General features: G+C 40.2%; 3 protein-coding genes across 3 annotated transcripts in view; 1 reads left to right on the top strand and 2 right to left on the bottom strand.

Annotated features, from left to right (window-relative positions):
* tubgcp2 (tubulin gamma complex component 2) overlaps window positions 1-7630 on the bottom strand; it is a 47833-nt gene extending 40203 nt beyond the window's left edge. Inside the window, exons 1-3 of the mRNA XM_059640237.1 lie at window positions 7378-7630; window positions 4024-4182; window positions 3364-3492 (exon numbers count right to left, since the gene is read on the bottom strand). Of these exons, the coding sequence (XP_059496220.1) occupies window positions 3364-3492; window positions 4024-4173 (279 nt within the window). The 5' untranslated portion in view covers window positions 4174-4182; window positions 7378-7630. The remainder of the gene's footprint in view (window positions 1-3363; window positions 3493-4023; window positions 4183-7377) is intronic.
* A 49-nt stretch (window positions 7631-7679) lies between these two features.
* znf511 (zinc finger protein 511) lies at window positions 7680-17547 on the top strand. The gene is made up of 7 exons (XM_048563269.2): window positions 7680-7689; window positions 7752-7918; window positions 9189-9259; window positions 9399-9600; window positions 11966-12090; window positions 14571-14771; window positions 15522-17547. The coding sequence occupies exons 1-7, from the start codon at window positions 7680-7682 to the stop codon at window positions 15589-15591; spliced, it is 846 nt and encodes a 281-aa protein (XP_048419226.1). The 3' UTR covers window positions 15592-17547.
* Window positions 17548-22478: 4931 nt separating this feature from the next.
* LOC125467582 (homeobox protein MSH-C-like) lies at window positions 22479-27193 on the bottom strand. The gene is made up of 2 exons (XM_048563649.2): window positions 26675-27193; window positions 22479-23283 (listed from the first exon to the last, which is right to left on the bottom strand). Exons 1-2 carry the CDS (start codon window positions 27081-27083, stop codon window positions 22868-22870), a joined length of 825 nt encoding a protein of 274 aa, XP_048419606.1. The 5' UTR covers window positions 27084-27193; the 3' UTR covers window positions 22479-22867.
* Window positions 27194-27956: the final 763 nt, after the last annotated feature.

The raw sequence follows: 27956 nt of genomic DNA, 5'->3' as shown, positions 1-27956 counted from the left end.
ACAAACATTCAAATCAGAATTGGGAGTAGACCAATTCAATAACAAAATGTTAGGAAAAGCGTTCTTTATTGGATCTGTGCAAACATTTGTCAAAAACAGCAACAGGATAAAACCAAAACTGACCTGTTCAATAACTTTAATCAGAACTTTAAAAGTAATACTGTTATTCCCAAACTTTTCTTATTCGTTCATGTGATGAGGGCGACACTGCCTCGGCCCGCATTTATTGTTCATCCCTAATTGTCCAGAGCGTACTTATTAGTCAACCATATTGCTGTGGGTCTGGAGTCACATGTAGGCCAGACCAGACAAGGATGGCAGTTTCCTTTCCTAAAGGCCATTAGTGTACCAAATGACCTATGGTGCTACATTAAAATGACCTATGATGGTAGATTGACAACAACCTTCATTGGAACTGTATTAAACTATATGGACAATCACTTCAATTTAAGTTTGCATTTATGTACTTTTATGTTCACTGTGAACTGAACTGCGTGTACATAATGCAAGTTTGCATTTCCAAATTCTTATTCTTAACTTGTGCTGAGTTTGCCTAGTGCACACTTGATAACGGCAAAACATAAGAATATTTAAGCACTGCTGACACTCGTGATTAAACGTTTATCATGGAATGTAAACAGAAAGCGCTTTAATTTCAAAGAAGAGGCATATTGGGCTCAAAATGTTAGCCCTGTTCCTGTCCCAACAGATGCTGCCAGACCAAGAGTCACTTCTGTGCTTTACAACTGCTGAATTTCTCTAGCACTGTTGCTATTTTAGATCTCCAACATCTGTACTACTTTGCTTTAATTTTATGCTGTGCTGTGAATTGACAAGGTGCAATTTGCAGTACTGCACCATTTCCGTGGCAAGTTCATAATCAATTATGCTGTCTAGCAAAGCCAAAAAATGGTGGCCAAGTTACATCGCACATTTTACCAACTGCCCTCAAGGCAGCATCAGTAACAGGCCTAGGAGCAGATGACCATGATACTTCACTCAGTCAGAGAATACAAGACAGCATTCACAGAAGGCTGAAAGAAGAAAGCAAATTGTCAAAAATGATAAACAAAAAGATAAAATTCCCATATCACTTAATATTGTTGGGAGACCAGAAATGATGGTCCAATAAACTAGGTAAAAAAAATTTACCCACATACAAAAAATCATATTGGAATAAAGTATAACATACGCGGAAAAATTACAAAAGAACTGTGGATGCTGGAAATCAGAAACAGAAATTGCTGCAAAAACTCAACAGGTCTGGCATCATCTGTGGAGAAAAGTCAGAATTCCTCCACTTCTGAGAAGGAGTCACTGGGCTCAAAACATTAACTCTGATTTCTCTCCACACTTGCTGCCAGACCTGCTGAGCTTTTCCAGCAATTTCTACTTTTGTTGTTGTTGGAAAAATTACAATGTTTTATAGAATTAAAATTATAAAGGTTGCAAAGGCACAGATAGCTCTACAGGGAATTTCTGAATGGCCTGCAGATTCTTTCCAGCTTTTACTGAAAACTAGAAATAAAAGCAGAACCAAAACATTTTGCCTTTATCCAAGCTCTTGGTCTTACAAATTTCTGGTTGCAATTTTTCCCAGGCAAGATAATATCTATAGACACAGACTCAAATTTAAATAGTGGTTCCAAACTAAAATTCTACCTTCAGCAAACTAACAATGTCACAATAATCTGGCTGAGAATTGGGTTAGATTAAATTTAATCTTGTTTGGCTGCATCACTATTTAGCACAATGTCTGAAGGAGTCGTCACTGGGGCTCAGACAAGATACAAATTTTGAAGTGTAGACAATGAAGAGCACAGAATCTAGTATTCTGTAATGGTACTGGATGAGGTTGCATAGAATAAAAGAAGTATTACCTTATGATCAGAAATTGAAGTTGAGACAAACATGATATAAGGTTGAAAATTAAATATTGGATTTTGTCCATCAAAATTCAATGTAATTTTGATTTACAGATACCCTAATCTACTTTTGAACAGCTGTAGTCTGTTTTACTGAAAAGAGTGGAAACATTGAAATCAATTTACCAGAGTGACGTAAAAATATCCATCACTGAGAACTGATGAGAAGTCAAGGCAAACCAAGGCAAGTCACTATATCTCTCTTTAAGACAAACAAGTAACATTTGGGTTGAATCAATGCCACAAAAACTATACAAGCACCATCTATGAAATGGGGTGTTTCAAAGGGAGCCATCTCCATACCACAAAATGAGGCGCAAATCTGCAGACATTTTTGGCAAATCCATGTACGACTAAATTAATTAAACAAGAACTGGATTTTCTCTGTTAACCATCTGATGGTAACAAGGTGGTTAAAATTTAATTTTTCTTGGGACATGGGCACCACTGATGATACTGGCATTTGTTGCACATCCCAAATTCTCACAAACTGAGCTAGGTCATTTCAGAGATGAGTTAAGAATCAACCATACTGCTATCAGTCTGAAGTAACATGTAGGCCAAATTAGGCAAGGACAGAAAATTTTCTTTCCTCAAAGCACATTAGCAGGTAAAGTGAGTTTTATGACGACGGATCATAAATTTTATAGCCACCATTATAGAGGCTAGTTTTATATTCTTGAACGATGAATTGAATTTAAATTTCACCAGTCCTCATAGTGGCATTTGCACCAATGACCCCAGAGCATGAGGCTGAGCCTATGGATTTGTGACATCACCACTACACCATTTATTTCATGAGGAGATTTGTTCCTAAGTTTATGTTTCTTCACTTCAACGCCACCTTCAGATCAACAGTCATTTCGAAGGAAACATTCAATCACCTACTACCATAATTTACTGAGCTGTCAACTCTCAAACAGATCGGTGTACCAGCAGGTACATTTCATCAAATGAGCTGGAACGTTACTTAGGAAGGAAGAGAGTGGGGCAACAATGCCCACATCCCAAGAAAAAAGGAATTTCAGCATTCTTGACACCATAAAAAGGCTAACAGAGATAATCCAGTTCTTCCTGAATTAATTTTGGATCTTTTGGAACATTGTTTGTAATAATTAACAGAGTGTGCAGCACAGAGTACACTTAATAGTCTGGTTCATTGTCAACGTGTTTTGAAAGCAGAGGGTACTTGAAGAAAATCTCAATCCACTCACACTGTCCTCCAGTGCAGAGTGAGGAGTGCAACAGTGTACGCATTTTATGTCTGGATTCCAAAACTGCAAGTCACGTCACAGCTATGTTTACCAAATGATTCCAATAATAACATCAATCAATATAACAGGAAGCAGGCAGGTTCATGCAATAAGAGGTATGAATTTTATTGCAAATCGTATCAAACTGGCTCAGAAACACTAAAGATATACTCAAGCCTCATTACCTCTTTATCTTCAGTAAGCTTTGATAACAGGTAAACCAATGGATCCACGTTCCGTACATTTATTGATTTCAGTTCATCATACTTCCTAAGAAATTCCTCAGGAGTTCTTGAAAACTCGGCTATTTTTACCTGAAAAATAAAAATATTAAAAACGCATCAATTTTTAAGCAGTGGACACAGCTTTACTCTATTCCTTCCCATTCAATCTGCCCTGTAGCCTGTCCTTGGTTACAGAAGCCCAACATCTAGCTTTACCTTCCAAGCACCAATGCATCCTTTATTTAGCAATCCTTTACTTTGGCTCAGTATTGATTGCACACAAGTGTTCAAACTCAAAATCCAAACTTGTCACCTCACTCTTGAAGCAGGTGGAAACTAATCAGCCCATCAGGCGAGTGCTAACATTTTGATAAAGTTATCCAACTAGTCCCATTCCTCTGCTCTATTCCTGTAGATCTGCAATTTTTTAACCGTTCAAGTACATATCCAACTTCCACTTGAAAACTATTATTGAAACTCTTTTCACTAATGCTACATTTTCACACTATGTTTTCAGGGTAAGCATTCAAGATTATAACAATAACGGTATTCTAAATACAGCAATTCAAGTTCCTAGAAAGGTGAAACAAATACTTCGCGGATCAACATTGGGCATATTACCTTTGCACTATGGGAGGACACAGTAGTTGTGACGTATGGAGTTCTATTTTTTTGAAGAAGATCAATGTACACTTCAGCTCCATCACCACCACGAACACGAAGCAAACTGATCAGTTCATTTACATCATGATGGATTCGAAATTCACTCATGATTCTTTCCTATGTTAACAAGAAACTGTAAGAAACTGCTGAAAAAGGTCCACTGAAAATGTTAAATAATTTCATTATATCTACTGTACTCTTACAACAATTTATTTCAGTAGAACATTTTACAGCCCAGTATATTGAAGACCAATTTTAATTCCTCCAAGGAACACATTTAAAACAAAGAAACCAAAACTAGCAAAGTGGTAAATCTGACAAAATGTGGAAACAAATGACTGTGTTCCAAAAGCTGCACTTTTGAATCTCAGAAATGGTGCAGTGCTAAATAAAGGTCCCATTTCAAATAAAGGAACTTTTTTTCAAAACTCAATAAACACATACATTCCAAATGAATGTGCGTTATGGCAGCTGAGATACAATAAACTACACTCGTATTGAAACAAAAGTTCCTAAAAAGAAGACATTTCAGAAAGGAATCACAACTATAAAGTAAAAGTTTAGGCCACCCATTTCATAGATTTACATCTAGCACATGTTATTCAATTACACTGAAATCAATTTTGCCTGAACAGGTCTAAAATTCTCTCCTGTCATTTACACAAAATAAAATTGTACATAAGCACAAAATAGAAAGGGCAACAAGTTGTCTATATATGCCAAGACTAACTTTGCACAAGATTACAAAACAAAACTACTTGCAGCTATGACAGGCAGCACTTTGCTTAAGGAATTGGCACCGAGTTGAAACTAAGAATGCTTAAATCAGACAACAATATACAGTAGGTTGGCTACAAACTTAGCAATTATGGCTGGGAACTCACCACATGCAAATAACAGCTTAAAGTCATTAGTAAATTGTAGGCCGTGAGCTTTCCCGAATCTCAGCAAGATACTACTTATTCTGGAACCACAAAATCCTCAACTACGGATCAATATTTGAGCACCAGCTTCTACAGTCCATATTTTAGTAGTTACAGGAGCAAGAACTTGAACATAAATAATCACTGATGTTTGAATTTAGTAACTTACCTCTGTCTACAAACATTTTCTCTAATAATGCTACAATCACTTAAGTTAATTAAGCGGCAGTGATATACATTAAGCAAGGAACAAAAGAAAAAGATCTAAAATCTTCTAATCTGGAAATTAATATTTGAAAATCCATAAACTGCAGTATAGTAATTATAAATGAAACAGGCTTGAAAATTAAGTTTACACAATTTGAGGTCATTCTCTGTTTCAATATCTAGTCTAGTAACTTCCAGCCTTGATATTCTCTACCTTTTCCATTCCTCCCCTTACACTCTTAAATTCCCTCTCTCCATCACTCTAAGCTCTTTAACTCTCCTTCTCAATTCTTGTATCAAGTTTCATCTCTCCTTCTTGATTTCACTGTTACTGGGATTGCAATAATGTCCCAAACTCAATGATCATGCATGTTGTGTTAACTGAACTCTTCATGATATAAAGCCTCACTGAAATTTCTTCTTCATTTTATGGTATCAATAATAACATCAATCCATTATGAATCCAACAATCAGGTAAAGTGTATTTTCTAATAAATGTTTTCAACATTTGCATAAATTCAAGGATAGAAAGCAATTTGCTGGAAAGGACTGATACAACTTGAGTTGCAGAAAACTGCTACAGATGCACTGCTTACAATAAGGCAAGGTCCCAACCTTACATACAGCATTTATTAAAGTAAAACATTCCTAAGCCTTTTACAAAAACATGTCCAAAAAATTCCTTTGACACCAAGACACAATGGGCAATTCAGGACAGATCAGGACACACTTTAAGAATAAGGGGTCTCCAACTTAAGACAACTATGAGGAGAAATGTTTTCTCTCAAAAGGTCATGTGTGCAATTCTCTTCGCCACAGAGTGGAGAAGTTGGGATCATTGAATATTTTTAAGGCTAAGTTAGAGAGATTCTTGACTGACAAATGAGTTAAGGTGAATCAGGGATTGGCATAAAAGTGGAGTTGAGGCTAATATTAATTCAGACATAATCTTGTCAAATAACAGAGCAGGCTTGAGGAACCTCATGATGTGCTTCTGAGTCATTGATTGGGAAAAGAAAATCCTGGTCCAAATAGTAGGTCTTAAGCCATGCTTTAGGAGAATCAGATAGGTGCAGCATTTAGGGAGGGCGGTTCAGTGGTTAGCACTGCTACTTCACAGCGCCAGGGGCCAGGGTTCAATTTCACCCTTAGGTCACTGTCTGTTTGGAGTTTGCACATTCTCCCTGTGTCTGCATGGGTTTCCTCCCATAGTCCAAAGATGCGCAGGGTAGGTGGATTGGCCATGCTAAATTAACCATAGTGTCCAGGTGGGTTAGATATGGGGAAATGGAGGGGTAGGGGAATGCGTCAGGGTGGGATGCTCTTTGGAGGGGAAGTGTGGACTTGTTGGGCTGAAAGGCCTGTTTCCACATTTGTAGGAATTCTTTAAAAATCATAGAGGTTAAGGCAAGAATAGTAAAGCAACCAAAACACAAGTGCAAGATGGTCGAATTGTCAGAGTGCAGAGATCATGAAAGCTTGTAATAAATAAAAGCAAAATTTTACGAATGCTGAAAATCGAAATGACAGCAAATGTTTGAGAAACTCAGTAGGTCTGAACGCTCAAAGATTTTATTTTTATTTTACATGTCCAGGTACCAGTGTATTTTGCTTTTGCGTACAAGAACTTCGTCTTTATTACTAAAGGTCTGAGGGGTCGGAAAGCGATTTAAAAACAAAGTTACAATTTTTTAAAATGGGGAAACCCGCATGAGGTGGGTGCGCACCTGATGCGATACAGTAATGCAATGACCTGTATTCGGAATATAAAAACATGAGGCCCTGTGGTTTCCCCCCGCTTCAGATATTAATACCCTCGGTTTGTGGAGGGATTGAGGTAAACTGTTTATTCCAATTCTACCCCAAGACTGAGCCTGCACGGGTTAGGGGCAATACAAGAGGCTGCGAGAGGAGGAGGTCGACCTAAGGCGCACATCGGGAGTTAAGAGCCTGGAAATGCCCCTTAGCTTTTTCAGTCAGGGCGGTTTGATTTTAGACCGGCAGCGGAAAGCTGGTCTCCCCGGATCAGGGCCCTTGCAGCAGCCCGGCCTGTTTACCAAAACAAACAGCCAGACCTGCTGGGGGAGATCGCGCTCATTTTTAAATATAACCCCTTCCCAACGCACACGGAGACAGAGGCCCAGGCCGCTCCTCCCGCTCTCTGCCCGGGGCCGAACCTCACCTTTCAGCTGCTCCACTCACATCAAACAGACAACAACATCCCCTCTCCTCCGAACAATTGCAACCGCGCCGCCACTTCCCCCTGGAAAACCCGAGGCTCCGCCGCTCTGTTCCACCTGAGTTTTGCACATAAAGAAAGAGGCAGGGAAGAGAGTAAGGAGGCAAGGAAGACGCTTGGAAGGGGCCTGATGTCGACGGGCGCTTGGACCCAGACGGAGACGTCAAGAAGGGACGCGCGCGGAGGCCAGATGACGGTTACTACGCACGCGCACTGAGGGGGCAACGCGGCGGCGGTTGCTGAGCATGCGCAGTGGTGAGTCCGCCGACTGGATGAGTGTACGCATAGTGGGTTGTCGGTCGGTTGTTGCTGATGAGAGGGGATCTGGACGCCTTGGTCTAGGCCAGGCTCGCTACTCTGGCCGGCGGTGGCGTTCGTTGAAGCCGGAGGGGATGGGGCGGCTGGCGAGTCAGAGCTGGGGCCGTCACCTTTTACTTTCAGGTCCAGGAGGATCTTCCTGCAGAAAGAGGACGAATTTTTCGAGGTTAGTGGCGGCACGTTAATTAAACTGAAACCTTGAGTCCTTGGGGCGGGGAGTGCAATGTTGGTGTCCATTCAGTTGCATTTAAACAGGTCAGGTCATTCCCTCGTTGCTGTATATATGTGTGTGTGAGACAGAGAGAGAACTTGCTGTGTGTAAGCTGATGGCCGTGTTTCCTTTATAAGTAAAAACTTGTATTTCTGTAGCGCCTTTTACGATTTCAGAGCATCCCAAAGTGTTTTGCAGCCATTGTAGTAGCTAATTAACGGAAAATCCCGCAAACAACAATGTGATAATAATCAAAGCGTTTGCAGATTTCCTTTCTGAGAGCTTTCTCTTGAACATCAGGTATGGTGAACGGCCCAAACAGTTGCATCTTTAGAATTGTGGAGAGGTTCACTAGAGGTTCACTACTTACTTAACTACTTACTTCGTGCAGGCGAACAGCCAAGTATTTAAAAAGTGATGGACATGAGATTTATCGATGTATTTGTTTTAACCACAATGTGCAGTTTATATTGAGCCCCCAGCACCTTCCAGTCAGCATTAATCAAATCGGCCAAACTGTTAAGGGTTTTCTGAAGGAAAGTCCCAACCCGAAACGTCAGTTTTCCTGCTCCGTAATGCAGCTAATTTGCATTGATGCCTAGCTGACGTTTAGGTAGCGACTAAAAGGATTGTCACACTGCAACAAGTATATTTCCTTACCCTTGGAACTAAATTACCTACATAATAAATGGAGTTGAAATTGACCTTGCTGTAAAGAAACTAAATTTCATGGACACCTTTAGCTGATGACTGCATTCACTTTGATCGTTAGAGATGGTGGTTTTGGTAATAAAGGAAATAAATTTAAATTATATTCTGACAATATGAGCGTATAGTAAAAGAAGCATTACTATGGGATGCCTTGTTGGATGATTTGCTGGCAGTCAAAACGTGGGAAGTATGTCCTTGGCTAGTCAGACATTGTGATAAGTTTCAATGGATGCTGATAGTGTAGAACCGTTGATAGCTTTGTGTCTTCTGATTATATTACCTCTAGTTTGGGTTTACTATCTCATCCAACAGTCCCACGGACTTGGCTTTTCAGTGCATTACTGTGTTTGCCCAGTGTTGATAATATTAGCTATTAGATGTATTGTTGCTTACCTTCCACTACAAGAAGGTTCTTTTATACCAATAAAAAATTGAAGTTTGTATGTAACTGATTAACTTTTAACTACTTCGCAAACCAATGATTTATTGAAAATAATTTAACCTATTGTTTTAGGATGGTGATGTCTGTAGACATTTATATCTGCAAAATTCTATAACAAATGTGGAAGAAGCAGAAAGACCCAAGTAAGTAAAGCTGTTTGCATTTGAGGATTGCCCCTTTACTAACTGGATTCCACCAAAGCCATTTTAATTGTCCGCTACTACTTTTCTGAAGAACTAACTTATGTATATTTATGTTTCCATTTTTTAAAAAAATATCTAGGGTTTCTGAATTCTGTTGCCAAATAGCAGGTTGTAGTCAACTGTTTGATGCCTTAGAAAACTACGAACATCATTATAATACATTTCACCGCAATGTCTGTTCCTCCTGCAAGCGCTCTTTTCCTTCCAGTCATCTGCTAGATATTCACATCCTGGAATGGCACGACTCATTTTTCCAAATTTTGGCAGCGAAACAGAACATGGTAAGTGATTATGAAACTCTAAATCCTGAGTTCTTCACTGGTGTGTGTTAAATCTGTCAATATTTGCTGTAATGTATAGAGTTGTCTGAACTCCATGCAGAACCGTGTGCACTTGTCTCTGTACAAAGGCAGGATGATCTAAGCAGGAATCTCAGTAACTTCTGCTGATGCAATACAGTGATGATGAACTGTCTTAAGAGGAACCATTTGGATACTGCCAACTCAGGGTACATTGTGACTGTTGAGTGGGAGAAAATGAGAGCAAACACTTTTTATTACTGTTACATCTTTTCAAATTAGCCAAGGCAAGATTATGGGAAAAGAATTGTATCAGAATCAAGCATTCAGAGGTGAGAGCTATTTAGGAGTCTTACTATTCTTCCCTAACATCAGAGATTGCATTTGTAATTGCCACCAGAGTCAAAGATTGTAGCAATTCCATTAGGAAACTAGGTTATTAATAGTATCCTTCATGTGAGATTAAATGAGGGAATAAAGTGAACAATAATGTTCCTGTGGCATTATTCACATCCTTATTGGCTCATATTCTATCAAAGAACCCTTGGCCCTGACTACTACCTTGACCTGCTGAAGAGGATTTTGGAGACATTTATATTTGTGAAATCTCTAGATCGTCTGCATGTAGCTAGAGTAACAAACTGTACTACACATCAACTTAGCAGATCTCCAATTCTTAAGGAGGGTCAGGAATAAGGCATGCTAGTACTCAATGCTTTTTCATATCTCTACTATGCAGAGTAGAGACAGTAGTGGTGGTAGGTTTACCTAAATCAATATAATTTATAAGGACCTTGGCTACCCTGGCTGCAACACAAATTATGACCAATGTACAAAAAAATTGCTGAACATCGAATGTAAGTAAGTCCATCTCTTGATTTTTTCAAACATGGGATATCAGCCTTTGATCCATACTTTGTGCAATGCAAACAAACATTGTTTTTAACTTGAAAAAACATTGTGAAAGCAACTTTAGTCAGTTAGCAATGTCAGCAACCCCTAGTCCTTACTGACTAGAGGGAGCACTTTTCTTTATTAGCATGATTTAAGGTCTGTCTAATCTGTGGTACCGAAAACCTTTCCACATGTGACACTTGGATTTTTTTTCTAATAATGAGATTGTTGTTCTTTTTCATACTGTAATGTTTCCCATGATGGTTGTCACCTACAGTATGATGGGTTCTCCTTTATTTTGTAATATCTTAGCATTGGCTTGTTGGTGATTTTCAAATGTGATTTTGTTGCCCTTAAGGGGAAAGCAATGACATAGTGGTAATATCTGTAGACTACTCATCCAGAACCCTAGGCTAATGTTATGGGGACATGGATTCGAATCCAGCCATGGTGCCTGATCAGATTTGAATTCAATAAAATTCTGGAGTGAAAAGCCAGCCTCATGGCAACTTATGAGACTATTGTCGATTGTTGTAAAAATTGATATGCTTCACTAATGCCCTTTTTAGGGGACAAAATCTGCCATCCTTCCCAGGCCTGGTCCAGGTTTGACTCCAGACCCACAGGAATGTGTTTGATGCTTAACTGTCCTCTGGGCTATTAAGGATGGGCAGTAACTGCTGGTTTAGCCTACGATGTCCACATCCCATGATCAAATTTTTTAAAAATAAAAATGGTATCTCGATTAATATACATCATTTCTGATAGTCCTTCAGTTATGCACTAAAGTGTCAACCTAGATTATGTGCTCAAGTCTATAATAAGCACTTGACCTTCTGATCATTTCTGCCAAAGCTTTCTTTATGTAATCAGTATTTTCATGGTAATTAGGCATGTAATAAGTAAGGAAATAAAACTACTTTGTCAGTTAAAATAAGGGATTCATACAGCGAAAGGACAGATTCTGCACAGAAGTTAATCGATTAAGTCAAGGACCCTGTCCCCAGTTGCGCCAGGGTGGGAATGGAAAGAGTGTCTCATGACCATGAATGTCTATGGATTATACAGTGTTTAATATATTAGTGCTGCCATTCTGCACCAATAGTGGGAGGGAGGCCCAGGATATGCCAGGAGGCAAAGTTGGCTATAATCTTCTACCTTTAAGAATGCAAATGAAATGTCCAATCAGGTCACTGACGTCTGTTAGATTGATTTCCTTTCCTGGAGAAGCTTTTGAGAATTTATATGGGCATACTGAGCAGATTTCCTACGGTTGTGTGGGAAGTCATGACCCCCCCCCCCCCCCCCACCAATGCCCAAACTAGGATTTATATGCCACAATCCACAGGGCAGTATGAAATTTGTCTCCAAAATTCGTGCCATCTTACATCATCATAATGGATTTCTGGAAAAATCACTGTTTGTAACTGAAATGCTATCTTTGATTTTCCAGTATATGTGCTTTGTAGAGAGTTGTAAAGAAAAATTCAAGGCTCCTGGTGACCGGAAGAAGCATTTGATCGAAGTTCATGGTTATCCATCTGACTTCAGATTCAACAAACCAAAAAAACCTAAATGGTAAAGAAATTGTTCTTTGCGGGGTTTGCATTAAACTTACTGGTTTGGATTAATAAACTATACAATGTGTATAGCGTCTCAATAATACACCTGTGGTTCTTAAATATCATCGTCTTCAATGAACTTCAATGGCTTATTATCTTAGAATGTATACTAGCTGCGGAGCAATCAGTTGAAAGCAATCAGTTTTGTTGGAAAAACTGAGGTAAAGAAATTTCAGTTTAATACTGCTTAAGCAAATGCAATAAAATCATAGAGTAATATAGCACAATCTGAGACCATTTGACCCACCTTGTCTGTACTAGCATTTTGATAACATTATCCAATTAATTCCATGTTTTGCACTTTTATTATTCAGATAATTATCCAATTCCTTTTTTAAATGTTAATATTGAATCTAATGCCTCTCCTTTTCCAGACAGTGTATTCCTGATGACAGATACTCATTTTGTGGAAAAAAAAATTCCTCATGCCACGTCTGATTATTTTTGTATTACTGTGAAATCAGAGTTCTCTTGTTAATGAACAACCGATCATTGGAAACAGTTTCTCTTCCTTTTCTCTATCAAAACCATTCATGATTTTGAACATCCTTTTCAAACCTTTCCTGTTCTAAAAAGGACAACCCCAGTTTCTGTACAGAGCTGAAGACCCTCAGTGTTAGTGCCCTCTAATAAAACCACTGCTGCATCCTGCATTAGGCATTGGCTTAAATCCCAAAGTACTGCATAGTACCCAGAACTGAACAATATACACTAATTGTGACCTAACCAGTCTGGCTAAAGTTTCACTGCTTTATTTACTCTGTTGCTGTAACAATTAATTAGCAAAGTCAGGGATTTTTTTTAAAACACCGTATTTCCCTTGTCCTGCCATCTCCTAAGATTTATATACACAAAAACCTCAGGTGTCCTTGATAATGTTTTAAAATTGTATCATTCAGTTCCTATTGCTCTTTTGTATGCCTTAGCATTAGCTACATTTCTAAGCTTTATATCAGCATATTTTATATGGAAGTCCTGTGTGTTTGTATCAAAAAGGTTAGCGGATCTATTACCAATCCTTGAGTAACACCATTGAATATTTCCCTCATTCTGAAAGACTGCTGATCACGGCTACACTCTGCTTTCTGACACTTAACCATGCTGCTACTGTCACTTTAATGCCATGGGCTTTAATTTTTGCACTTAATAAGTGCCTTTTAAAAGTCCATATGCACAACAGTCAACTTCATCAATCCACTTCATTACCTCATCAAAGAACTCAATTCAAGTTAGTCAAACTTGACTTGTCTGAGACAATTCCATGCTTGTTTTGCATTTAGAAAATAATGCTTTACTGTGCACTAACTAATTTTGGCTTGAATTAACCCAGTGTCACCCCTTAGCAAAATTCCCTTTATAGGCTAAGTTTTCTGCCTCACAGAAACAGTTCTAATAATTATTCAGAATATATTGAGATTAGCATCTCATCTTTGAGAAACTGAGTCGCAGACAAACACACATTATGTAAATATATATATCAAGATAGTACCCAAGTGATTATTCATTGTTATTGGTAGTAGAGCGCAATATCCATCTGTCTGATTCATTACCTACCTGGAGTTATCTCTCATAATCGTCGTTGATGTGTTTGCCCTGGATTACCTTGGGGTCCACATCTGTAGTAAGTGTTTGTAGCTAAAGGAAGCTGCAGAGATTGAGCCACGTCAGGGAAGGGGAACATTAGTTGGACACTTGGCTCCAGGATGCAGGCACAACCTTCAGACCAGGTAATTCAAATTCAGATTTGTTCTGTGATCAACGTTAGGAAGGTATAACTTCAGGTGAGGCCGGTAGGGTGACGATTGAGGAGTCTCAACCCCTGCAGTTGCCCAGCAGTTGAGGTTCCTGCAAGCTGTACGGACGCGAGTAGGGATTGCGATAGAATGATGCGACTGCTCCGATGTCTTACGGTTGGTAAGCCTAAGCCTAGCCACTGCACCACGAGGGCCCTAATACAAGTGTATTTATTACACCTTCACTTTTTTGGCTCAATTAGAGTGGGAAATTAAATCCCCGTGTCTGTTCATGATATGATTAGCAATGCATCCCTGCAGCAACCACAGATTATTTAAGGAATGAGAGATGAACAGATTGAAACTTATAGATCCTAATGACATAAAGATATATGGAAATAAGTATGGGAAAATAGCATTGTGATAGACAATTATCCATGATTGAGAATGGTGGTGCAGGGTGAAAGAACAGAATAGTCTACTCCTGCTCCAATATGTTTCTAAGCAGCTCAGTTCAGATCAGCCACGTGACACAAAGTGCCTTAGTCTCAAGCAGACTTTATTTCTTTTCCCACTTAAAAAAATCAATGCTAAAGATGAACTTGAAATCATAGCCCTCTTTTGAAAATAGTAGTGTGGTTACTTTGCTCCTCACCGTGGCAGTGCAGTAAAATAAACATGTTATTTTCCTCCCTGTCCACAGCAATCAAAAGAATCAGAGCTCACATGACATAGAAATGGAAACTTCTAGTTGTCAAAAAGAAGCAAATGATACTTTCAGCAGAACATCCACTGAATTAATGGACTATGCACCTGCACAAACAATGGAAGCTGACAGTCCCTCATTGTCAGAAGAGAAATCCAGTATTCCTATAGTGCAGCAAAGGCTGTCCTTCTCATGCAGGTTATTGTTACTCTATCATCTTAACTTTCACTTTTGAATGTTGTAGCATTTTTAAAGCATCAAGTATATATGATCATATCATCTCTATTTAAAATAAATAAGAGTAAATTGCTGTCAACTTATTTTGTTGTTTCAATGTTAGTCAATGTGTGATTTTTTTAAAATCTCTGTACGTAATGTAAAATGTAACGGTTGTAACAAAAACAATAATTCAAATGCTGTAAATCTGACATAAGAACAAAAGACTGCTGGCTTAACTCCATTAGGCAACTTCAATAGCGAGAGACAGTTAACATTTCAGGTCATTGGGGGAATAAAATACCAGAAGTTGTAGAATTTTTGCAGCTGTGGTGCAGCTTCTTACCTACCCAACTGCATGTTTCCTCCAATCCCTTTCAAAGCTGCTAAAATTCAGTTGCACAGGCGCTGTTGGCCCTCCAGGACCTCATTCAAGTAGCAGTTCTTTGTATGTACTTAGTGAATACTGAAAGATATTTACAGTGAGGGGTGTCAGAACTGAACCCACCATGTTGTCCTTCCCGCTAGCATCAAAACACTTGGGCGTAACATAAGGAATAATTGAGATCACAAAAAGAAGTGGAACCTGGGCTGGATTTATTTTATCCCATCTCCATAAACCTGAGCACTGAAGCCAATTTACATAACCACAGCTGCCTTGGTTGAGATGAGGTAACTGAGTAAAGACAGAAAAATTCCTGATCTCAATGGCTCTTTTTTTTTCTTTTTTAGGGTACCAGCAACAATTTGTTTTGGCCATGGATCAGTGCGTGGCTTTAAAAACGCAAGGAAAAAGAAGTGATCTGTATTTCGAAATAACTAGTCAGTGGAGAGGACGACTTTGTACTGTAAAAGATTTCAGTTCTAAATATGAACTTGGAAGAACATTTTGTCATATTTCTCCTTATGGATTTGAAGAATCTCAGCCTCTGAGAGGCAGCCTGCTAAAATTATTGGTCGCTGGTCACAGTTGTTATCTTTTAAAGGGTTCTCTGAAAACACATATTAATTACTACTAAAGTAAATGCATTTCATTTCCACTTTTTTTTAAGAGGCCCATCGTTTCCAAGCCATTTCCACTGGTTTTGTTTTGGGATATTTCAAATTAAAAGGTTGAGATTAGATTTTACTACACATTTTCAAAGGAGATGTTAAACTAAGGCCTAGTAGGCCTCTAATATAGATTCAAAAGAGCCCACAATAATATTCGTGAGAGGAAAAAGAAGGAACTATCTCTGGTCTCTTAACCAATATTTGCCCCTCAATTAATATTTGAAAAAAGATTATCTGGTCATTATGTTCTTTGTGGAATTATACTTTTTGCAAATTGGCTGCTGTAGTTCCCACATTACGAAAGTGACTACTCTGTAAAAGTACAACAAACACTTTATTAACTGACACCTGTGAGACCAGGAGCTCACCAACTGATCAAATATTCCAGATAATCAAGAGATACATGTAACCGCAGTAAGCCTGGACAAAGCAAAGCTTTGAGACATCAACATCTATCAAACAATCTATGTAAAAACACACAGTAGTAATAGTAACATAAAGGGGTCTACATGTTACTGTTATACTTTATTTACAGCATAAATGCTTGGACATGGCAGTACTTGAGGTATATTATTTCTGCTGGTTTATCAAGTGTGTTGGTTGTTACGATGCTGGTTAAAGCAAAATTTGCTGTACTTTGTTAGCTCTCAAGTGCTTTGAACCATCTGATGATTGTGAAAGATGCTATATCAGTGCAAGTATTTTTTAAATTGATATCCAGTATTCTAAATATTGATTTCCTGGTTGTATTTTTGGATTGCTAAAAGGTACGAAACATTTTCTCGTGATTTGATTGCATTGATTCTCATGATTGAGATTTCTTACTGTAGAAAAATATTGAGTATGGTGACAGCTAATGTTTCTGCCATTTTGTTCATTTGTTTTTACCAAATGAGTCAAAATACTTTGATTTAATTCTGTTTTTATTTGGATATTTTCAATTAATAGGCAAGTCCAAATTTTGAGCATTCTGTTTATCCCAACCTGGGTACTTGCCACAGTCAAATCCAAAGAGATCAGCTGTAACAAAGTAATGTGCACTAACTGTGGTAATGATATTGTTATACATATATGGACATAGTTAAAATATTTTGCACCAAATGTATAAAATATGCAGCTGGCCCAAATTTGTGAGGAAATTATTTTATCTTGCGTTTAGTTATAGGATGAAATAAAGAAGGTAATCATATCAAATGAAAAGGCAGGAACATGGAGTTGAAGATTCAGATTAGCCATGATTTCACTGAATAAGGGAGCAGAATTGATGGGTTGAATAGCCTGTTTCTGCTCCTACATCCTATAGTCTTATTAAATTAAAGCAAATTGCTGCGGATCCTGAATATCTGAAATAAAAACAGACGGTGCTGGTGAGACTCAGCAGGTTTGGCCGCATCTGTGGAGAGAAGAATAGAATGAACATTTTGAATCAAATATGGCTCTTCAGAAGTGTCATGGGTCTCGAAATGTTTAAGTACGTTTCGCTGTCTGTAGATGCTGACAGACTTTGTGGGTTTCTCTAGCACTTTGTTTTTATTTATGATAATTGAATCAACTAGGTGAAGTATACAATGGGGAAAGACTTGACAGGAATAAAACAAATTCAAAAACTGCATTTGAGCTACCTAAGGCTGAAGTTATTTCTTCATTATAACATGAATTTTGTTATGAATGTAATTGTGAACACCCTGGGTATAAAGGGCATAAATAAACAATATTATTAAAATATAGATAACTAAATAATTTGTGCCAAAATCATTATACTTATCCAAGTTTAGACATTCTTGAAAGAAGTTTCACATTGACCTGGTCTTTTCTCTGGACTGAGGTTCCAACTATAATCTCAGTATTGCAAATTTCCTGAGCTGTGAGCCTGGTGGATTTCCAAAGCTTCTGAACAGAATGTGAGAGAATGTAACATGAGAATTATCGTCTTCATCCTTCTTTGGAACTACATATGCCCATGGTACATACTGCTAATTCATGTCAAAATGATAAGGAAACGTTGGTGCAGGCTTTCCATCTGTAATGATAAATTCTTGGTGAGGAGAGAAAGATGAATAAAGAACAGTGTATTTTCACACAATCTGTGGCACCACAATCCACACTACATAGCTACACATTGTACTTATACATAGCATGAAAATATTTATAAGTATTTTATCTGGCCAATAGTTTGTGCAATTTAAACTGTTAAATCGTAAGCCAAAGTTACATCTTGGGAGATTTTCCTTTGTGTTAACCAATGTTTGAACTACAGCCAGACATTGAAGTTAATATTTCAGGTACTTGGAAATTGGGCCTCATGCTCTACAGCTAGTCTGCCTACCCACATTCCAAGTGCTATTATTAGAATCTCACTGGCATAGTGCTGTACCAATGGTAGCCTCAGCAAGAACTGTCCATTCTTTTCTAGAAGAGACAGACATAAAATGTTCTTTTGAACCATATTTTAAAATGGCTGATAAATGTGATTTTACAGTGATAGAACACAGTCACAAATATTAAACATAAACCATCTCTTAACTTCCCTCAGGATGTGAGCATTACTGACTAGGTTAGCATCTATTACCTACTTTGGTGGTAAGCCACTTTCTGAAATACAGCGAGCTGCTTGAACTTCACAGAGTGGTTAGCAGTCAACCAGGTTGCTATCAGCTTGGGTAGCAAGCAAGAACTGCAGATACTAGAGTTAGAGATAACAAATTGTGGAATTGGAGACACACAGCAGGCCAGGCAACATCAGAGGAACAGGAAAGCTGACATTTCAGGTCAGGACCTTTCGTCCGAAAATTTTTCTGACAAAATGCCAGCTTTCCTGTTCCTCTGATGCTGCCAGTCCTGCCGTGTTTCTCCAGCTCCACACTTTGCTATTTCTATCAGCTTGGAGTCACCTATAGGCTAAACTGGGCAAGCACAGCAGATTTCCTTCCCTCAAGAGCAATGGGTTTTGTGATAGTCCAGTAGATTGTGGGCAATTTTGGTATCCTTTTCTGAGGAAGGATGCTCTTGCTCTCAATTGCAGCAACAGTTTACCAGGCTGATTCCGGGGATGGTGGGTCTGACATGAGGTGAGGTTGACTAGGTTGGGATGTTTTCACTAGAGTTCAGGTGCATGATGGATGATTTCATAGAAACATAAAATTCTGACAGTACTGGACAGGGATGATGTTCCTGATGGTGGGTGTGTCCAAAACCAGGGGTAACAGTATGAAGATTTGGGGTAGATGATTTAGGACAGAGATGAGGAGCCATTTCTTCACCCAGAGAGTGGTTAGCCTGTGAAATCCATTACCACAGTTGATGCCAAAACATTGAATATATTCAAGAGGTGATTAGATATAGCACTTTGGGGTTAATGGAATCAAAGGTTATGGGGAGAAAACAAGATTGAATTGGACAGGCAGCCATGATCGTGAGTAATGATGGAGCAGGCTCGAAGGGCCAAATGGCCTCCTCCAGCACCTATGTTCTATCTTTCACAATTACCATATTTAATACTTAACTCCAGAGTTGGTGCTTCCTGAAATGGGACTACACCATAAGGACAAAGAAACTCCTAAATATTGACTATTCTGAGTTTGCTATTTTCAATCTAGCTAATGGTCCACCAGCTTTTCTTGGCAAAGGCATTCTGATTCTGAACTACAACTGAAGGTCAGCCAAGGCTCCCACTCCTGGCTGACAAAACGGTCAGGAAGTTGCACACACATTGACGGGAAGAGTAGGCATGTCTGGGATAGAGGATACAAAGTCCAATAGCTTTTAGATTCTGACACCTCTGCCTCATACGAAGAATGGCCCTTTTCTCAATCGATCCATATCAGTCAGTGTCATCAAGAGGGAGATTTAAAAAGAATCACTTCATTTGGGATTTAAAGGCGGTAATTTGCCTCAAGATATAAAGGAATTTGTAAAAAAAAATTTAAATACAGGATTATAAACATTTAAAACAAAGTGGGAGCAATGTTGCCCATGAAACATAGTTAATTTTAGAATATTGTAGAATTAAGCAGTGTTCTAATCAATGTATTTATCTTTCTTTGTATCAATCTATGTGTCATTGTTTAGCTCCAGCCCAATGTTTACGTACATTTTCTGATAACCCTGACTCGTGATAAAACACTCCCTGATTGTTTTATTTCTTGAAGTCACTGCAGCCCTGACGAATGATCGTATGGTGGTAGAAATTTGCAATACAATACGTAGTGCAATTACGACGATGCCACGATACCAAATCCCCATTGCATTTGACCAATGTAGTTACGATTGGTGATGAATTGTGTGAACTTGTGTAAGTAGCAAGTGGATTGCCCAGTTTTTCTGATGTGGTGGTAGTAGGTGGGCCGGGTACGAGCCAAGTCAGCACAAAATTTGCAAAAATGAAATACATGCCTGAAAATCTGGGCTCATAAGTGTTATTGCAAGTGTTTTCTTAAATTAAGCTCAGCGCACAATTTATGAATATAAATAGCGACAACATTGTTCAAATATATGGGATTCGAAAAATGTAATACACATGCGCAAAGGCTGGAATATAGTGAAGTTTGAACATTGCTGATGACTGAAACTGCTGAAGGGCGGATTGAATTGGAAACAGCGGGCTGCCGCTAGATGGGACTGTTGCATCGTGTTTGGAAAACAAGAGCGCAGGCCAGACGCTGGGGAGTTTGTTGAGACTAAAACGCTGCCCATACCAAACTGGAATAACTTTGAACATATTAAATCGATGGAAAGTGGTCTGTTTTGGGTCGCGGACTGGTCACGATGCCCAGTGTGAAATCGTATTTCATAGATATTAGGAACAGCAGATGCTGGAGAATCTGAGATGACAATGTGTAGAGCTGGATGAAGGCGGCAGGCCAAGCAGCATCAGAGGAACAGGAAGGCTGGTGTTTTGGGCCTAGACCCTTCTTCAGAAAACCTTGTAATCGTATTTCATGTTTCATTTTTTTTCATTTTTCAACATGAAATAATAAAACATCACTCATTATAAGGACACAGCGCCAGGCGATCATTTGACCCACGTTTTGCAAGTCTCTTCCGTATTGCCCGAAACATTTTTTTTCTGGAATCAGTGACCTCATCCTTCAAATTACAAATGATCACAATGATCTAATCACTTAATTTCTGGAAACAATCGTTATAAAGTGTTGTCCACTACATAGAGAGAGCCACCCCCAACCGTGCCAGCTCTGGGCTGGGATCCGCGTAAATGCTAAATTTGATACCAATGATGTGAACCAAACAGGGGACACGGGATGTAATGATAAAACTCAGCCTCCGACTAGCAGATCATATTGGGGAAATAAAACCACAGAATTATCAACTATCTTGCAACAACTGTCTTCTTAATTATAAATCAGTGGCTCGCTAGAAAACAAAACATATTTTAAAATAAACGTTCTTTTTTGAGTAATAATTTAATCAACCAAATTCAAAACGGTCAGAACTGCAATATTAGTGATTAAGACATACATTATAAATTAATCAACTATAACTGGTTATTCTAACTGAAGAGAATGGTTTATATTTCGCTTAAAAAGCAGAAAATTAAAGTTAAATATTGTGTAGTCAAGACTCGAAACGATGTATCAGAACCACCCGCCGAGAATTTATTTTAAAATGTATTTGCTTTATTAAGGGCCAAATCTCACCCAAACTCCTCGTGTCACCTTGCAGAGTGCAGGTTGGCTCTGGGTGTGCGCATCATCTCCGGAACTAAAGTGCCTTCCGTCTGACGTTCATTTTCACTGGACACCTCCCGGAGGAGTATGTTCGAACTGGGCGGACTTTGGGATGCTTTTACAACAGCCGCTCGGCATTAGCCCCAAAGTTATACGGACTCCTCAGCCACTCAGTCTGTAATTCTCACTCTCTTTTGTTATTAATCCAAACCCGTCCGCTAGTTCTGGTACAATATGTTTAACGAATTTCCGTGAATCAATTATGAAATAAAATGAAATTAGAAAAGGGAACAATTAGAGAGTTTATTTAATCATCAATGTACAAAAACACATGAAATTCTCGTTACCCATGTTACCATCTGCACATAACATAACTGTACACCATTTAAGAAAATGTAAACAGTTTTTTTAAAGAAAACGTATTTTAAATGCACTTAATATATATTTAAATATTGGTAAACAATCTTCAGGCTGGTCTGGTCTGATTCAGAAATGCCACGGCTGCGAAACCAAAGTCCCAAATCAAACTCAAGCCAATCCCAGACCCATCGATACATTTCTGTATTTACACGAGTCTATACAGAACATTAGGAAGTGAAAGCGGATCGAAAACAGATGAGCAATTCCTCAATCGAACAGAAAGCTGGCCATACAGTGCAACTTTCCCTCTCCAAAGGGTTTGCTTTAAAGTTTGACAATGATTTTTTGTTGTTGTTGAAAATGACACTGCCAAGTCATAGCGCTCTCCATTCTGATGAGAAAAAGTCTCCCCGTCTGTGTCGCGGCCTGTACCCAGGACACTTCTTACACACAATGGTTCAGCGACAGCGCCCGCGAGATATGCAGTAAGGTTACAGGGACTCGGGCGAACCTCCAATACGATTGTTGAAAGGGAATCCGACACGCTTTCTCCCCCCCCCCCCCCCCCCCACCCTCCCAATTCACAGCGAGAATCAGGACAAAATGCAGGCTGCGAGGTTCATACGTCCACTGTATCAATCAATGAAGCCATGGTGCTTGAGATCAAATGGCAGCTTTATTATGTGGCGTTTTATCACCCACTTCTTATAGAAATCAGATTTTGTTTTGATCTGCAGAGACTGAGATTTCTATATAAATTATTCTGTATATTTTGATGAACTTTAATTGCACTTTTAAAAGAGAAAAGGAATGACTAAATGGGTCAATAACCCAGTTTCGATATAAACAAGCCAATGTGAGGGAGGGTTGCAGTGATTCTGGAATTCCCTGAATGACGCTTCTTTCCCCCTCTGGTTCTGCCCAGTAGACTCTCAGGCATCAATGCCTAAGAGACGGCAAGGGGCTAGTCTCTCCAACAACTTACGACAAATAATACATTCCGTATGTGACCGGGGCGGTGAACAGTCCCGGCACTGGAAGAGCAGGCCGTTGGAAAGCGTTAGACGGTCCATACAAGTTGGGAGAAGTGAGATGGGAGGCCAGAGGGAACGGCAGGCCGAAGGAAGGTAACAACGGCTTGGCAGCCAGTTTGAGTTTCTCCAGTTCGGCCTCCTGCAGCCTCTTCGCCTTCGCTCGCCGGTTCTGAAACCAAATCTTGACTTGGGTCTCGGTCAGGTTGAGAGAACTGGAGAACTCGGCCCGCTCCGCGATCGACAAGTACTGTTTCTGGCGGAACTTGCGCTCCAGCGACAGCAGTTGCGACGTTGTGAAGGGGGTTCGAGGCTTCCTGTTGTTTTTGTGTTTCCTCAGGGTGCACGGGGGTGGGCTCGGGTGTCCTGCAACCAAAGGCAGAGAGAAAAGAAATGAATTTCAGCGGCACTGGGAGTAGCCCGAAGTTACACGAGTCCTGAGGAAAAGAACGGAAAAAGCACAAAGAGTTCCACAAGAAACAAACTTCCCAAAGGTTGTCCCCATGACAACAGCTGGCCTCTATACGGGACGTTTAATTTCTTAAATACATTCGCTCACAGGACGGGAGCATCTTTACAGTCAAATTGACACCTTGTTACACAGTCAAACTTGAATATTGCTACACAGTCAGACAGGAACATTGTTACACAGGCACACTGGAACATTGTAACAATGTTCCTGCCTGACTGTAACAATGTTCCAGTGTGCCTGTGCAACAAGGTTCCAGAATGCCTGTGGAACAGCCTAGTATGGATAAATATCTAGCTTAAGCCCTTGCCGCTGTTTGGTGGGGTTAGCATTCTATGAATATTGTTACCTATATGTGGAGCACATTCTGTTAACTCTCGTCTTTCACAGGCAATAAGGAAGGATGTTTGAAGGGTTTTTTTTTTGGCTCGATATCAATTTGGAAGAGGATGAGGAATGAGCTCCGTACCCCTGCAGTCTACTGGGGCATGTAGCGCCCTGTCAGTGGCTCACAAACTCCCCTTCCACTCCAATATGTCTCCTTTAATTGAGGGCCACTTTCTATCCCTTCAGAAGTTTGTCGCTGTTCTAGAATATTTAGAATGGGGCCTAGGGAAAACGAGTGAGTTATTCGCTTTTATTTGAATAAGGTTGAGCAGCGTCCCAGCAGCCGGAATATACCTTTCACTTCAATTTAAGTTATGAAACAAACGAATCAATCAGATTTCAATGCCTGTTAATGGCCTAGGGAGAGTGCATAGAACCACACACCGCCGTGCCAAGGCTTTGGGTCCGTTAGCAGGACTGATACTCCCGAGTCAGTAAAGAGCCTGCTCATTTCTAGTGAATACATTTACTGTTCCCTGCAGATCTCAGTTTGATTTGGACTTCCATTTATTCAATAACTAGCCCGCGTCTTTATTCAGAATAGTTCAACGTGGATTTTGTAGAATTGCAATTAAAATGCAATTACATCAAATGCAATCGGAAGGAGAAGATTTTGCGTAGTGGGGTCTGTGGGGAGGACACTTCTATACGCGGGCACACATCCACAATTGTTTGAAGTTGGCAAAACTTGCCATTAGAGTCACTTTTTGTTGCTAATCAAATCCTAACTCGTCTAAACAACAAACTTGTATATATACGTTTGTACCACCATCCTGTTTCTAACGAATTTCTCAATGTCCCACAGCCCAGTCTGTGTCCCTCTGCCCCGTCTGTAACCCGCAGCCAAGTTACAACCTGCAGTTTCGTTCACAATCCACAGCCCAGTCTATAATCTACAACCCAGGTTATAACCCGCAACCCAGTTTACAATCCACAGCCCAGTTTGTAACCCAATGTATAACTCACAGCCCAATTTACAACCCACAGTAAGGCCCATAACCCACTTAATCCAGTCCATAACCACAGTCCAGTCGAGAACACAGTCCAGTCTGTAGCCCAAAGTCAGGTCTATAAATCATATTCCAATCTATAATTTACGGTCCTGACTAAAACCCCACTGTGTGTCTATAGCCACAGTCTAATCTATAATCCCGAGTTTAGTCTATAACCCACAGTTCAGTCTATAATCCACAGTCCAGTCTACAAAAGACGATGTGGTCTATAAAACACAGTTTGGTTTATAATCCACAGCCCAGTATATATATATAAAACCCACGATCTGGTCTTAAGCCCCACAGTTCCAAAATGAGGACAGTGATGTAGTGGCCATGTTACAGGCCTAGGAATCTAGAGGCCCGAGTTAGTCCTCAGGCGAAAGGAGGTCAAACCCCTCTACAGCAGATGCTTGGTGTATGTGCATGTGTATGGGGTGGGGGGCAGGATTTTAAATTTCGTTCATAAATCCGAAATAAAATGCTGGTAATAAATAGAGGAATTTGCAGCGGACACATTCACTACCGCCCTACAGTGAAGGGTGTCTGCGCCCCCCCCCCCCCTTACTCGACATGTGATTCCAGACCCATAGCAATGTGGTTGACTCTTAACGGCCCTCTGAAATGGCCTAGCAAGCCACTAAATCCAAATGCAGTTGAAGGTTAGAAATTAATTACTGGTCTTGCCAACGACTCCCGCTCGTCAAGAACGATTTTTTTTAAAGAAAGTCGTCCAATCTGTGCATTTTATTATTGTTTATGAGTAAACTGCTGGAGTTGAGGTACTTCCATGGAACTTGCTACAATTCCACCAAGCCCCACCATTTACATTCTAAACTGATGTCAAAGATTAGAAGTCTTTAAAAAGAAATCACTTCTACGGAATAAAAAGCGAAACTACAGTAAAACGACGCAAAATCCCGATTCTGCCCGTTCAGTGTGACGGCCCTCACATCCCCCCAGTGAGGTAAGGAGGGAAGGAGTTTCAGGGGGAATGAATGGGAGAGAGGAATAAATTACTAATAGGAGTGAAAGAGGGGAATAAGTTAGTGAGTAAATGAGATGAATGAGGGAGAGTGAATACAAGAGGCAGTGAGTACAAGAGGGAATGAGTGAGTGAAAATGAGGAGCTAGTCAGAGAAATGAAAGAGTAAATGAGTGATGTGCAGGAATGAGAGGGATGAGTGAAGAAGTGAATGAATGAGTGGTGGGGGAAAGGCATGGGCTAGTCAATGTGAGTGAGAGAATGACTGAGGGAGTGATTCCGAACGAGAGGAATAAGTGAATGAGTGAGAAAGAATGAGTGAGGGAGCGTGAGTGAATGAGTGAGTGAGAGAGAGGAGTGAGTGAGAGGAGTGAGTGAGAGGAATGAGTGAGAGGAATGAGTGAGAGTTAGAGAAGTGAGTGAGTGAGAAAGGAGTGCATAAGTGAAAGGAGAGAGAGAGGAGTGAGCGAGCGGAATGAGTGAGTGAGTGAGAGAAGTGTGTGAGAGTGAGAGAAGTGAGTGACTGAGGGGAATGAATAAGTGAGTGGAATGTGAGTGAGTGAGAGGAATGAGTGAGTGAGTGAGAAGTGAGTGAGAGGAGAGAGAGACAGTGAGAGGAGTGAATAAGAGAGAGGAATGTGAGTGAGTGAGAGTGAGAAGTGAGTGAGTGAGGAGTGAATAAGAGAGGAATGTGCGTGAGTGAGAGTGAGAGAAATGAGTGAGTGAGAGTGAGAGGAACGTGTGTGAGAGTGAGTAAGTGAGAGGAGTGAATAAGTGAGAGGAATGTGTGAGTGGGTGAGAGGACTGTGAGTGAGCGAGGGTGAGAGGAGTGAGTGAGGGTGAGAGGAGTGAGTGAGTGAGCGAGGGTGAGAGGAGTGAGTGAGGCTGAGAGGAGTGAGTGAGCAAGCCGTATACGGCACTTACTTGGAGGCGGTGAATATGAAGGATTGTTTTGAACCCAAGTGGATTGCTCCTTGTGGCTAAGGTTTTCGGGTTCGTGCGAAGAAGAATTCTCGGGTAAGTGCTGCAAGTCTTCCCCAGGGTAGTAAGTCCTGGAGGAGGAAGAGCTTTCCTCCTTTAAAGCTGAAGAGGTGACGGCAGGCACTGAGGGCTCTGAGGGGGAGCCCTGGCTCCTGAAGGGCTTTCGCTTTGCGATCAAGGATTCCACACTGAACGGGAGGCTGGAAATCTGAGAGTTACATCCATTCGAGTCCATGAGGGAAGCGTCGCTGCAGTCTCGCCCCTTGGCTGCCGCCTCGGAGTCTCTGTGCTCTTTAATCCCCTGGTTGTGTGTGCCTTGGACAGTGCTCATCATCCGGCAGGAAGGGGCCATACACCTGGGGGTAAAGCACTTGTCAGTCAGTGCAGTAAAGCTCTCAGTCCCTTCTGTTTGACATGGAGGGCCAGAGAGAGACGCTCCCAAAGTCAAGCTCCTCAAGTCTGACTTGCCTACGCCTTGGAGCCGAGTTAGATCCGCTTTAAACTTCTGAGAGGGTTTGCTGTCATGCTGCTGCCCTCCAATGAGATGACAGGCTCAGGGAGCTGACGAGCAGAAAGCGGAGCCGATTGGTTTCTGGGTTGTAAAAGGCAGCGATCATTCTAAAAGAAATGAGGAGTTACTCAGAGATCTCTTGCTGGGCACGTTTATTGATAGCTCAGGGGCGACTTGCTCCTTGGAACACGGTCGCAGGAGCAATTTCAACGCAATTAAGCAGTGGGGCAGCCTTTAGCAAGATCTCATTCTCATTACGAGCTACTTATTGAAACCATACTTTCAGAGAATTAGACAAACAAAAATAACCAGCTCGCCTGGTATTTAACTAAAAGCTTCTTAAGTATGAGTGGTTCAAAATACATTTTCTGCATATTTTCAATTAGGGCAATCTTCCTTCTTGTCTGTCCTAGTCCCTGCAACGCCACGACCCCCCTCCTCTCAGCCAAAGCCATGGTTCATCTAAAAGCAAAAGCAATTCTTCAAGATAAGTCAAGGCATTTAATAGGCAGACAAGTTATGTTATGAAAGGCGCCAGCATCGGCAAGATCAAACAAGAGAAGAACCGTTAACCAAACTTAACCAATTGTCCTCAGAACTTTCATGTTTGCTCGACAGTACTCTAGTCCTGTGCTAAGAATATTCTTACAACGTCAAGAAATTTTTTTATAAAGCTTCCTGTAACATATACACACAGAGACACACAGGTCATCA

The sequence above is a fragment of the Stegostoma tigrinum genome, chromosome 37, assembly GCF_030684315.1.
Source record: "Stegostoma tigrinum isolate sSteTig4 chromosome 37, sSteTig4.hap1, whole genome shotgun sequence".
NCBI lineage: Eukaryota > Metazoa > Chordata > Chondrichthyes > Orectolobiformes > Stegostomatidae > Stegostoma > Stegostoma tigrinum.
The sequence above is the reverse complement of the archived record's forward strand: the minus strand, read 5'-3'. Positions and strand labels throughout refer to the sequence as shown.

What these genes read in the sequence shown, in the direction of transcription:
- LOC125467582 (XM_048563649.2), bottom strand. Translation starts at nt 27,083, where the DNA reads ATGGCCCCTTCCTGCCGGATGATGAGCACTGTCCAAGGCACACACAAC. An exon ending in TTCATATTCACCGCCTCCAA is followed by an intron (nt 23,284 to 26,674) that starts GTAAGTGCCGTA and finishes CTTTGGTTGCAG; the next exon opens with GACACCCGAGCCCACCCCCG.
- znf511 (XM_048563269.2), top strand. An exon ending in AAGAGGACGAATTTTTCGAG is followed by an intron (nt 7,919 to 9,188) that starts GTTAGTGGCGGC and finishes CTATTGTTTTAG; the next exon opens with GATGGTGATGTCTGTAGACA. An exon ending in GAAGAAGCAGAAAGACCCAA is followed by an intron (nt 9,260 to 9,398) that starts GTAAGTAAAGCT and finishes AAAAATATCTAG; the next exon opens with GGTTTCTGAATTCTGTTGCC.